The sequence below is a fragment of the Oreochromis niloticus genome, linkage group LG6 (genome assembly GCF_001858045.2).
Source record: "Oreochromis niloticus isolate F11D_XX linkage group LG6, O_niloticus_UMD_NMBU, whole genome shotgun sequence".
Taxonomy (NCBI): Eukaryota; Metazoa; Chordata; class Actinopteri; order Cichliformes; family Cichlidae; genus Oreochromis; species Oreochromis niloticus.
In genome coordinates this window covers 30,063,983-30,076,840 of record NC_031971.2, presented here as the reverse complement: position 1 = coordinate 30,076,840, position 12,858 = coordinate 30,063,983, and the positions used below count along the sequence as shown (strand labels likewise).

Genomic DNA, 12,858 nt, shown 5'->3' with positions numbered 1-12,858 from the left:
TCCGTGATTTGAACCGGGGGAACAAATTACGGAAGGATCAGCCTGATATTATTTGAATCCCACTGTAACTGCATAAAGAGCTAACATGTCCAAAAATGTCAGGAGTAGTTTTTACAAGAAGTGTTTGTGAATTAAAAATCAAGAATGTGGGATACTGTTTGTCCGTGATTTGGAGAGCCCAGCGCGTGCTCCCGACGCAGGGAAAACTAATTTTGCAGGGGAGACCTACCTTGGCACTTGTGCAGGTGAAGCCAAAGGGAAGATATGCTTCACCATATTTTCTAGTCTTTGGAAGGAAGTTGGTTTGGAAACATATTTGGCGATGCTTCATCTCCTGCTTTGCGTTTGTGTGGGAGCCCCATCAAAAACCTGTCCATTATGCTAGCAGTGTCCAAGCTTTCTTGTTTTTGTTTTTTTTCTTTTCATACTGCACCCCCCCCTCCCCGCAATGACTCTGCGCCTCCCCTAGGGGGCGGGCCCCACACTTTGGGAACCTCTGGCATAGAGCATGGTACTGTCCAGCACAAACTCATAAAAGATCCTGAACAGCTGTAAAAGGAGCTCAGTCATCTCTGAAAATAGAAACAGAGGCCTTCTGTGTTTTTAATGAAGTCCAGTTTATTGTCATGAACACCACAGTACTTGTAATCATTTACTTTCTCCACAAAGGTGTTCGTGTCTACCACATCCACAACCACTTTTAGTGTTTGCCACATTCAGCTGCAGATGGTTTTGCTCACACCTTGTGACCAAGTTGTCCACCACAGCCTAATGCTTTTTTTCATCACTCTCTCTGATACATAGTGAGGTTGATGAGGAAGAAGGGCCATTTAACGGTAGAGAATTTATGTATATTTTTCATTAGAAGCTGTCAAAAATAAAGATTAAGGGTGTTGGTGGGGAAGGTGCAGTGGATGAATGCTTAGGTTTTGCTTAAAATGCAGTGATTTGTTTTAGAAAGTGTGTCATTAGTGTTACTAATAGTAAGACACAGTGGTCGATAATTAGCATAAAAAGTGAAATTGAATAAAGGAATGCTTTTGATTTGATTGAAGATATGTGGGAGTTATTTTGTTAAAATTGGCCTTATATGTCATACTTTACATATGCCTACATGCTGGTTTAGCAATTAGTGATGGAATAAGCAAAGGTTTTAGCACCAGCATTTCAATATTCTTCCTCCATTATTGATTTTAGAGGATTTTGGTGCAAATAAAATACCTTTAAAAAAAAAAAACATTTAGACATATATTTTAATCTTTATTTTAGAAAATACAAATATAAATAAATGGTAAATATAAATGTATAAAGTACCCCACAAAGAGTTTATATTTTAATATATATAATGTCTTGTCCTAGGCTATCGATAATGTAACATCAATAAAACCATCCCTTTATTATTATTTTTAGAACCTGGATGTTGCAGCTGCCAGTACATGCCATTTTTGCCAATAAAGGACTTCTCTGCATAGAAAGTGCAGCTCCGCGACATCGCCGACAGAGGGCAGCACTTAATAAGGGTCACGGACCTCACAGAAATTGCGAGAAGGACATCCGTGTTGAATGCTGATTGGCTCTTCCTTTAAAAAACCTTCCCCCCAGCCAATCAGCAAAGGAAAAACATTGGCCTAAGTGCCAGCGTTTCCTGTAAGTAAAACAAAAACAACAGTGTTCGTGTCAGAGTTTGGAGCTTGGACACAGCCGACGGTCGGGGATTTTTCTGTTGTTTTTTTTTTTCTACTGCAGTGATTTATATGACAGCGTAGATAAAGACATTAGGATTTTATAAATGTATTTCAAGATGGAGACCGAGCTCGCTGACTGTGCAATTTGATATTATGTTAAATTGACGTTCGGGCTTCGAGAAGAAGAGCTAGACAACAGTTAGCGATGCATGAAACGCCTACAAAAGTGCGGATATTGGACGGTGTGGGAGTTTTATTCGTTGATACGCGCACTGAGATAGATTTTTCTCTGTTTATTTAAAGTAGTTACATCTCCTAGTCGTGAATATTTAAGCTAATGTAGCGTTAAGCATTGTTTATCAACAGTGCGACTTTGAATGAACGGGGGGGAGGCGTGGTGTTACTGAATCTTGTCTGGGCATGTTAGCGACACATAAGGTGACAGTTTCTTGTTCATTATTGCAGGTATCGCTTGAAATTCTGTTTTTGCGCTGTTCTGCCGCAAAAGCCTCTTTTCTACTGTAAATCATGGCAGCTGACTGCGAGGCCTGGCTGAACGCAAACCCCGTGGGTAAGTGTGAGCATTCAGAGCCCTTTAAGTATTGTGCTTCATCAGCTGGATAGGATGTGGGGCAGTGGGGTTTTTTTTTCATGCGGAAGTGGGTGAAAGTATGTTATCTTGCACTGTGTACAGATTCGGTGACTTTTTTCCCTCCCCCTCAGCTGTATTCTGTGTTTATGTGCAGATTGACAATATGCATGCATGCCGTTAATTTCTATCAAATCAAACCAAACACGAACTCACCACAATTTTCTCTTCTAAACCAACAGAGGAGGTTGGAGACCTGAGTGACTCTATTGTATCTGGGGAGGAAGACAATGGCGGTTTCATTATCTCTAATAAAAATATTAACAACGAGATCAATGGCAACTGGGTGGCCTCCTCTAGCAACAGCATCCATGAGGCACGTCTGAAGGCCAAGGCCAAGCGGAGGCTGAGGAAGAACTCCTCCAGGGACTCTGGCAGGGGGGACTCGCTCAGCGATAATGGAGATGTGGTTAGGGGAACTTCAGTGGCACCCACAAGTCCCAAGAGCAAGCTGCTGGACAGAAAGTCCCGGCTCGGGAAGGGCAGAGGCCTCCCAAAGAAAGGTAAGAGCATATTATTAAATAAAGAAGGTAGCACAGTTGTAACCAAAGCATGGCCGTTATCAAAGGCATGTGAATGTTTATCAAAGAGTCATTTGTATTTCAGATTCCACGACTTCAAAGGGAAGGTGCTACATCCACACATTCATGTAGTGCTATCATCCATTCTTGTTGTTTTTTTTTATATGGAAGCCATAAACCAATTAACAAGTAAACAAATGGCTCAGACTCACTTAAATGCATCCTTTTTCCCCCCTTACCATCTGCTCAGCCAAGCCTTTCTGGAAATTTCCAGGCTACTTTGCAGCATGGTGAATGCCCCCCTTCCCCAAAAAGAGCATTGTAACATAATCGTTCGTTGTATCTAGTTTTGTTGATAGGTGGTCTAATTTTTTTCAACAATCTAACAATTTTGTTGTGAAAAGGTTAAAATAAAAACAATCCTGGTACCATTTTGTGTATAACGTACCACAAACTGCTTTTGTTGTTGATATTAATGCACAGGATGTGATATGAATAGTCCATCTTTAAGATAACTATTGGATGCACAGGTGCTGTTTAAAGGAGTCAAACTCGAAGTTGCAGTCACAAGGCTTATGGAGCATCTGATTTCCTGTGTTTTTGTGGGGGTGTCAAGCAACATTAACGCTATAGATAATTATGCTGTTGAAAATATCATTTTTCAATCAGCTGGAAATGTTGCATAATGGCTTCTCTGACCTGCCAACTCTTTGCCTCTTGTATAGGTTGTATAGATAATTGTTGATATATAAGTAGATGAGAGTTTAGCAAAGTGTCAGCATTTTCCAATCCTCCGGCCACCTCTCGCTGCAGATCTTCAGTGATGTCAGCATACAGTTCTCGGTTACAGTCTGCGTCCCTGCAGACTGCAGTACAGTTCAGGCACTTGACTCTGCCCATGGGCATGTCTAGTTTCTCCCCGTGCAGCGTCTGCTCTCCTTTGTTTCTTTTCTTTTTTCTTTTTTTTTTATCTCGATTGCGTAACAGAACTGCCACACTATCAGAGCCTGGCAATTTGAGCTTGTAGCCTTCCTGCATGAAAATTTTATGCATTTAAGGTTTGAAAAACATTGAAGAGGGTGTACGCAAGTGTAATATTTAAATGCTAAAGCTTGGCGGTTTTCACAAGCAAGGTGGACTCGGCTAAATATAATGACATGTCACATGCCACATACTGGGTGGGAGACTAATGGAGGTTTTAAGGGATGTCTCACAAGCTGCTTTGGCATTCAGCTTCTTAAACTGTCTGCAATCTGCCAGTGCTGACCTCAGACCTGGCAGATGTTTGCTGCTTGTGTCTACACAGAAAATGTAGCCTGGGCAGCATGTTGGCAGCAGCTTCAGTTCTCTGCATGTAACTGCATAGGCAGTATTTAGCGAGTAGAAGCCCATATACAAACACTATGATGCATGTAAAATACAGGAACTTGACTTTAAAGTGGAGTGACATGATTTTTGGATTGATACAAATTAGGCAGACAGATGGATTAAATTTAGACTAAATGCTAATAGAAAAACAAAAGTATTTTCCCTTTTTTATCACTAGATCCCCATTTCTTAAAGGAGGTTTGTACTCTATGACCAAAGCAAGTGAGGAAGCGAATATGGATTCAGGAAACATGCAGTAAATGAAGTATCAACAGCTGTTTTAGTTCAAAGTAGAGCACCAAATGCATTTGACGCTTTAATCTTATGACTAAATTCAGTCCTGTTGTCAAACCTGTTTGTACACTTGATAAAGAAACAATGAGATTTGCCACTACATGGCTTAAAGGAACTAGTCTGGCTGTCTCAAATGATGACAAATCACTGGTGCGATAACAGTCTTACAGCTTGTGTTGTGTGGATTTAATTAGACCAATGGTTAAAAATGCTAAATCAGATTTCAGATAAGCAGTTGAAGCTCTTATCATTTGTGAATGATAAGATAAGATACCTTTATTAGTCCCACGAGTGGGAAATTTCATGTTAAGGCTGCCAACCTATTGCACGCCATCTTACCCTCCGACCATACATACATTACACAAAAACATCACATGGGGAAGACAGGTCAGAGAGGTCACGCTCAGTAGCTCTCATTACCCTGCCCCTCTTATGGCTACTTTGATTTTTTTTTTTTTTTTTTTTTTAAAGATGCTATGTTTCAGCACAGTGCCTTTAAGCACTGCTCATTAACTTTGTTTCAGTGGGCACCATGAATTGAGACTCATTCAATAAAGCTCAATAGAAATACAAGTTCCAGGTAGTCAAGATGTGGGTCACTAAAGCTTTTAAAAAAGAAAAAGAAAGCACTTTGACAATGTCACGCATCACAATTCATATTGTCACTGCCCCTTGTCTCCAGGTGGGGCTGGAGGAAAAGGTGTATGGGGCAGATCTGGTGAAGTTTATGAACCAGAGGCAGTAGATGAAAGAGACCCCAACTATGATGAAGATCAGGTAATTGTTGTGCTGACATCACCTGGATTATTATTATTAACACAGGCTCTTCTGCAAATGTAAAAAAATTATACATGTTCCACAAACAAGTGTTACTGAAGTGCGATTCTGCTTCGTCAGGAAAACTGTGTGTATGAGACGGTGGTCCCCCCGTTGGATGAAAGGGACTTCGAGAAGACGGTTACCCCCATAGTGCAAGAGTATTTTGAACATGGAGACACAAATGAAGTAGCGGTGAGTGTTACCAAGTTAATGTAGATGCATACTGGCAGTTGAGGTGAGCTACTCTATTACAGAAGCTGACATCAACACACTATAAGAAAAAAAATAAATAACTGATATTAACATAACCATGAAGTCTAAGACAAGTTGGTGTCCTTTTCCATTTCCAGGAGCTGCTTGCAGAGCTGAACCTGGGGCCTATGCGGAGCGTGGTGCCCTCACTGGCTGTGGCACTGGCCCTGGAGGCCAAAGCCAGCCACCGAGAGCTCACCTCCAGGCTGCTGGCTGACCTTTGTGGGCCTGTTTTGTCCCATAGCGACATGGAAAAGTCATTTGACAAACTCCTCAGAGAGTTGCCCGATTTGGTCCTAGACACACCTGGGGCTGCTCAGGTGAGTGTTGGGAGACAAATGTTTGCGTACATATTCCCCAAATAGCAACTTATTCTGTTTGTGTGTTTTCTAGTTATTTGTTTCTTGAGGACATGAGTCCAAACTAGGTCTGTGCCATTAATAAAACTAACTTCCATTACAATTTTGGCTTTCAGTGATAATTAGAGCAAGATAATTAAGATAAAACAAGTGGTAAAGGACATTTAACAAACTGACTTCCTGAAGCAGAATTTTTCAAGTCAGTCCCTTTAAAGAAGATAACAGTTTTAACACTTGTCAGCTAGAAGTATGCTTTTCGTTTGAAGTGTTAACATAGCTTGTGGTTGAGCACAGGGGAACAACGCTGTGGGGTTTTTTCTTTTCTTTTTTTTCTTGTGTGTTGGTGTGCGAGAGAGAGCCGGTGTGTGTTTTTTAGAGCTCTTTCCCTTTCGGCCTGCACAGACATGAGATCTGTGGCTATTGTCTAAATGCACTCGCAAAAAGCAAGCTCAGCAAAGGACACTAAAAGGGTTATTCTGCGTCCTTCCCCCTCTCACCCCTCCTCTCACCATCTCATTGGGTCTCACTGGTCATTTCTGTCCCACTCTCCCAATTCTCTTTGGGTTTAAAGGGGCATTATCGTAGCGCCCTGCCCCCACTTCCTTCCCTTCACGCTTTCGCTCTCTCAGTTTCAAACACAAGTGCGCACACGCCCCCTTTCTCCTCATATGCCTGTCGGTCTAGACACAGCAGTGGGTCAGCTGAGATGTAACTGCCTCCTGTCTGTACAGGAACAATGAGTAACAGTGAGCCCTGGCTTTGTGGAGGCCAGAAGAGCAAAGCCAGCTCTTTCACGTGCTCACACTACTGTAAACAAAGAGACACGTGCAACTGAAGCAACAGTCAGTCATCTGTCCAGTCAGTGTTTTTGTGGGGCCTCCAAACTGAAGCTTGTAAACTATGAATAATCTTATTGTTGCAGGCTGTTGAAAGCCAACTTTATTTAGGCTGAAAATATATGACCAGTCAATCATATCTCCTGATTTAGTGGGTGTGCAGCTCTAAGAAACAGGAACATGGTGCAAGAGTGTTTTAGATTATTTATGTTTTTTTCCCTTCTTTATATCTCTTTTTTAGTTGGTGGGTCAATTCATTGCACGAGCTGTAAGTGACCAAATATTGTCCAAGACCTACATCGAAGGCTACAAAGGAAAAGTTGACTGTGAATATGCAAGGTATGTCGTTCTTGGACCCCACCAGAATAGCTTAGCATGATTCACAGTTCCAGATAATGCTGTCTGAAACAAGGAGTTTTTAGCCCTTCTCCCTTTAAATTATCTCTTCCAATTTGCTAGCGATAGCAAACAGGTTTGTGGCAGTAGGTGGGGAGCTGTTGGCCTGGTATTACCACATTAGGACCACATTCTCTGCCATCAGAAACAGAGTGATTAATCTGGCGAGCCTGAAGCTTTTGGCTCACAGGGATTACTTGTACATACACTGACCTCATTATTTTAAACGTTGAGCATGTTAAATATGAGCACCCAACTATAAATAATAATGAGAAGCATAATAATTTCTGTGGAAAGGATCAGGGTAGAAGTTAAGTTTGTATTTTAGCTATAGTCATATGTACTTAAATAATGAAAACTGTATACAAAATCTGTATTTCAGATTTTGGTTGTCTCAAAGTAAATATTTTACAAATAATTTCTTTGGGTTTTGCCCTTGAGCTCGAATAAAATGATAGCAAAAAGGATTCAATTTTTTCTGTCTCAGAAAATTTGTATAAATTTCTTGAAACTCATAATATTTGCATGTTGTAGCCTATGTAGGATAATAGTTAGGATGGCCCATTGGATTTTTTTTTTTTTTTTTTTTTTTTTTTTCCTTAAATAGAACAAAGATGTCCAAATCATTAACTTTGTTTTTAAAAAGTTCATGGAGTCAAAAAGGAATAAAATTTTCTTTTGTGTTTATCACAGAAATTAAAGATGTCCTCATATAGTCAAATCCTTTAGCAATAAAATGATTTCAATCCCAGAATACGCTGCTTTTATTATATTGCTTTAATGGTTAGTTACATGTTTCTCTGCACCATTTGCATTTTGAGAGATCAGGGTAATTATAGCTGTTGGAATAATGCAATAAGTCAATGTGATTCATGAGAAAAGAGGATTTAGTTCAGCCTTGTGATCAGCTGTTCTTGTTGTCCTCTAATTGGAGAGCAGCAGGTTAATACCAACAGTATTGTTTGAAATGTTTTTGCCAGTGATCTGAGGATGCTTTCAAAAACATTGCCATTTATATTGCTTATCTAGAAACTGAATAAAAATGTGCATTTATAAAAAAGGAAAACAAAAAAATATCTAATCAAAAATAAAATGTTGGGATCATAGTTTGCTTTTGAAAGTGCACCAGTTCTCACAGTGTACAAGGTGTTTGGGGCAGGTTGGTTGAATGAAGCCTGTCTCAGTGCCCGTGTTTGTATGTAATCCCAGACTGACTCCTGGTTTTTGTGATCAGGGCTCTGTTGGGATCAGAGCATCTGTTGCATGACTCCTTTCCCTTAAAAGTTTGTGCTGCATATTGCCTGTCCAAGTTATATCTAAGAATGCAAATGTCCAATTTTCCTTGCTAGCTTGCTGTTTGGATAAAAATAGATGGAGAGTAGAGCATTTAAAGTTCCCAGTGAGGAAGTGTGCATCATGTGCGTTGCCTCCAGCATGCTCTACTCAGGCACCACCTCTCTTAAACATTACAAGCAACTCTCCACAACAAGGAGAGAGAGTTTAGGTTAAAGTTTTATAAACCTTGTGTGTATCGCTTTCTTCTCAGGGCGGCTCTAGACCGAGCAGCCGTGCTGCTGAAGATGAGTATGGGTGGGCTTCGCATAGATAGCCAGTGGGGGACAGGTGGAGGCCAGCAACCAGTCATACAGCTCATCAAAGAGGTAGGTTATGTAAAGCAGAATCCAGTACACTCTGAAATGAAAGCAGTTTTTCTGAATTGTAATTGGTTCTTATTATAAAGCTTTAATGAAACTGAAGCAGCACTGTACAGTCTTCAGCATCTATTGGAAGGGGGAGTTTGCAGAACTTCTTCCTCAAACGCAAACCGTGCTATGTTGATGAACCGGTCCTGCCTGGTCTCATTGTTTTCAAAATAGCAGTCATGTGTTCGAGAAACGTTAAGAGGTCTAAAAGGAAAGAACTGTTGAAGTAAAAGTATCAAAAACAAAACCCTTTTTAGAACTTTTGAGCAGTTGTGTGTAAAATATTTCGGTTTTCATCACTTTCAAGTGAAATTGGATAATGCTTCAAAATAACAGATCATACTTTCATGATGGTAGTAGACCTGCTTTTTTTTTTTTCTTTGTGCAGCTCTTTTTTTGCAGTATGGATATTGCCATAACAAAAATTCTCATTTGTATTCTGTCATGCCAGATGAACCTTCTTCTGAAGGAGTACATCCTATCTGGTGACAGCAAGGAGGCTGAGCGATGCCTCAGGGATCTTGAGGTTCCCCATTTCCATCACGAGTTTGTCTATGAGGTAAATTCATGGCTACGCTTGATGTAGTAGCAGACACGTTAAATGCAGTCTAAATGTAAAATGTTATAAAACTACTAAAACATTTTATCTGTTTGGAGGGGATTTCTTCAGCTTTACACCCTTACTGTTGTATTGTGTGGTCTTCAGTCAAACTGCTCCTGGTACTCCGAGTATTAACACAAGATTGCAAATTTTTCTATCTCTGTGTATCACAGGCGATAGTGATGGTGTTGGAGTCTAATGGAGAGAAAACTTTCAAAATGGTTCTGCAGCTACTCAAGTCACTCTCTGTGTCCTCCATCATTACTGTGGACCAAATGAGAAGGGTATGGTGCCACCTGGTGTCTGAATTATGCACTACTCTTTGTTTTTTTGGGGGGGGTTTTTTTGTAGTCAAAGGGTTTTCTTTTTCTTGTAGGGCTATCAAAGAGTTTACATGGACATCGCTGAAATTAACATCGATGTCCCTCGTGCATACTTTATCCTGGAGCAGTTTGTTGACAAGAGCTTCGGCATGGGAATCATTGATGTAAAGTTGAGGGATCTCTGTCCCTGTCGGTAAGCTCGCTGGTTTTCACACACATCTGACACTTGCCTCCAGAGATTCGCTTCTGTTTTTCTTAATCATGTTGTTGCTCTGATCTTCTCTCAGGGGCCGTAAGAGGTATGTCAGCGAGGGAGACGGTGGTGTTGTCAAACTTGAAAGCTACTGAGAAGACTTTCTGTGTGCCAGATTACCCCAAAAAACATAAAGCTACTTTTTTACTTGCATATTTTTCAAAGTACCTGAAAATGGTTTTTCTCCTTTCTAATGGTCAAAAGAAGGTACATTTCCAAAACTGAGGTGAGGGTAATTTAAAAAAAAAAATGCACTTGTGATTGAAACTAAAGTAGATCACTCTCTCCAAGGTGTTTCAATATAAACATTTACATAAGCTAGCTCTTAAAGTGCCACACCTCTCCGTGTCAGTCATTCCATATTGTTTTGTACAGTATTTTCTTGGTTTCACTGCCACTCCTTTTGTGTTTTCTAGAAAGCAGTGTTTGTATCGACATGACTGGTTTGTGTCAAGAGCTTTATAAAAATGTATTAAAAATAAAATAAAATAAAAGGGAGTTTGTTGGTTCAATGCAATACTGGCTTCCTAACTAGCTGCTGTTTCTATGCTGTGCTAGGTTTTCAGTCTTTAATCACACACATCCGTGGCATGAGTTCTGTGCAAAAATGAATACCGATCAGGTAACTTCACAAAGTGGTGTGTTAAAAGTGTTTATTTTTATATTTGGGGAATAAGGAGTGTGAGAGACACACCCTGATGCTCCTTGATTGTTGATTAAATCACTATGAAATCATTTCATCTGTTTTTGTCTGTTTAACACACAGTACTAACTGCATACTGCAACTTAAATAAGCAGTTATCGGAAAGATATAATCATAATAATATAACACTTTATAGTACATAAGTAGCTCACTACCCCTACTGGCAAGTAACAGATGTAATCTTTGCTAATTACATGTCGTAGATCATTCAATAATAACTACAGAACAGCAAGACTTTCAAAAGGGAGAAAGAGGGATTAAACACACTGTTTTTAAAACTCTGTAAAGCCAGATTCCCTCCAAGTCCATACAAATACATTCCAGTGCTTGGAATCAGTGCGTTTGCTTGATCCATCTGAAGGATTTTTTCCAGTTTAGGCATTTCTGTTTTTTCCAATCCTCCACTGGGTATCTACTGTAGTTGCTCCTTCATTGCCAGTTCCTGTTGTTTAACAGCCTCTTGAGCCTCCATTTGCATTTTCTCCAGTTTCTCAAGGGTGACTGATTTGAGTGGGAGCAGCTTTGGCTTACACAAAACCATAGTAGGGACATCTTCCATGGAGAGCTGTCCTGTGAGGTGGGGGGGATTAAAACAATCCACAAATGATTAAATCTTAATTAATTTAAGCATAAATGAAAATATAATGTAAAAACCTAGCATGTGTGGTATTTCTCACAAAAGTCTGCAGCACATTAGCTGTGAGAAATGTTCTCTTTACACTTTAACCTTTATAGTACTGCAAACAGAGCTACTGTTCTATTTAAAGGCGTTTCAAATATACGATGCTACATCTATAAACTTCTTACATCTTTTCAACCACTCCGGATGAATTCAACAATATTTTTGATATCTGGTCAACTAGTTACCAATCTGGCATCTTACACATCTGATTGTGAGCCACTGAACAGCTTGTTCTTACTAACAAGCAGTACACCTTTAACTAAAGAAATGCAATATTGTCCCAAATGTTGACCCCAATTATATTTTTAAGCCAGAAAAGACTTTCAGGAGAGACCACAGAGCGTATCTTGATTAAATCTCCAAGGTATTGTGAAATTTCAGTTCAGTTCACGTGTTGTCTTGAGAGCCACAAACAAACTTTTGTAACTACTGCTGTCCACATAGCTTTGGTACAAACCTTGTTTAGGAAGAACTTCTCTGAATATTGATTTGACCTCTGGCATGGTGTCCTCTGAGTGCTCGCTGAAAGGTAAGCATATTTGGACATTTCACTTTCTCAACTCAACTTTTTGACACATATTCATAAATTCCGAGTAGTTTTAGCATCATTAAATGCTCTCCGCTCGAGAGGGAATGCAAAATTCAAGGAGCCTGTTAGTTTTATAGTGGGCATTACATAGTTTATAATAAACTGATCAGCGGTTAGCCACAGGTCAGTACACAGTCGCAATAGCAGCAGCTACTCTGTGATGCATTTATAAAATCTGGCTATTGCAATATGCTACATTTTCACCTTTATTCAGTGTTGTGCTTCAGGGTACTTTGCACCTAATGAACAACGTCGGCCACTTTTATATAGAAACTTTTGTTCCTTGGCTTCAAAGGCATAAAGGTCTGAAAATGTACAAAAACAACACAATGCGTATGCTAGCTACACAAGCTCAGCTCCAGCTAAACTAACGATACCTTTGCTTTTAGCGAACGCACTCTAATCCAAAGACACTATGTCTCAACAATGCACAACAGTAGAAACAAATCAATACTATTCACCCACACGGGCATATGTAAAATGGAAATCTTTTTCTCACCTTCAGCACCAGGTAAAGATTACAGTTGTCAAGCCAACGCGTCCGCAAGAATCACGTGATTTTCTTCTGTTGTCTATTTAATTTGAACAGTGTTTTACTGGCACCTACAGGCAGCTAGCAGAATAGCAAAACTCAATAACTTTAATAATGTTTGACCCTATGAAGCAGGCATTATAGGGTCATTGAGCGTCTCACGCTTCACTTTTTTTGTACTTTTATTTTTGGACAGAACATGTGTGACAGTGTAGCTGCAAGGAGCAGAGGTAGTTGAGTTTAAGCATATTGGAGACAAAGTTAGAGAGACAAGACTGCTGCCAGACAGGAGG

At 39.9% G+C, this 12,858-nt stretch overlaps 2 protein-coding genes across 3 annotated transcripts; one reads left to right on the top strand and one right to left on the bottom strand.

Annotated features, from left to right (window-relative positions):
• The first annotated feature begins 1,581 nt into the window (after nt 1-1,581).
• On the top strand, nt 1,582-10,794 carry pdcd4b (programmed cell death 4b). 2 transcript variants are annotated; one of them, XM_005454786.4, is made up of 12 exons: nt 1,582-1,707; nt 2,151-2,256; nt 2,517-2,837; nt 5,200-5,294; nt 5,415-5,528; nt 5,687-5,908; nt 7,025-7,122; nt 8,726-8,840; nt 9,334-9,441; nt 9,657-9,767; nt 9,860-9,999; nt 10,094-10,794. In XM_005454786.4, exons 2-12 carry the CDS (start codon nt 2,214-2,216, stop codon nt 10,152-10,154), a joined length of 1,428 nt encoding a protein of 475 aa, XP_005454843.1. In that variant the 5' UTR covers nt 1,582-1,707; nt 2,151-2,213; the 3' UTR covers nt 10,155-10,794. The 2 variants fall into 2 exon arrangements, with proteins under 2 accessions (XP_005454843.1, XP_019215288.1); XM_019359743.2 differs by lacking the exon at nt 1,582-1,707 and adding an exon at nt 1,727-1,927.
• A 116-nt stretch (nt 10,795-10,910) lies between these two features.
• On the bottom strand, nt 10,911-12,627 carry bbip1 (BBSome interacting protein 1). The gene is made up of 3 exons (XM_013274283.3): nt 12,533-12,627; nt 11,902-11,966; nt 10,911-11,332 (listed from the first exon to the last, which is right to left on the bottom strand). Exons 2-3 carry the CDS (start codon nt 11,945-11,947, stop codon nt 11,175-11,177), a joined length of 204 nt encoding a protein of 67 aa, XP_013129737.1. The 5' UTR covers nt 11,948-11,966; nt 12,533-12,627; the 3' UTR covers nt 10,911-11,174.
• Between the last annotated feature and the right edge of the window lie 231 nt (nt 12,628-12,858).

Excerpts from the sequence above, each read along its gene's own strand:
- pdcd4b (XM_005454786.4), top strand. The coding sequence starts at position 2,214 with ATGGCAGCTGACTGCGAGGCCTGGCTGAACGCAAACCCCGTGG. Across the intron at positions 2,257-2,516 it reads GCTGAACGCAAACCCCGTGG|AGGAGGTTGGAGACCTGAGT; the intron begins GTAAGTGTGAGC and ends CTAAACCAACAG. Across the intron at positions 5,295-5,414 it reads CCAACTATGATGAAGATCAG|GAAAACTGTGTGTATGAGAC; the intron begins GTAATTGTTGTG and ends CTGCTTCGTCAG.
- bbip1 (XM_013274283.3), bottom strand. The coding sequence starts at position 11,947 with ATGCCAGAGGTCAAATCAATATTCAGAGAAGTTCTTCCTAAACAAG. Across the intron at positions 11,333-11,901 it reads AGAAGTTCTTCCTAAACAAG|GACAGCTCTCCATGGAAGAT; the intron begins GTTTGTACCAAA and ends CCCACCTCACAG.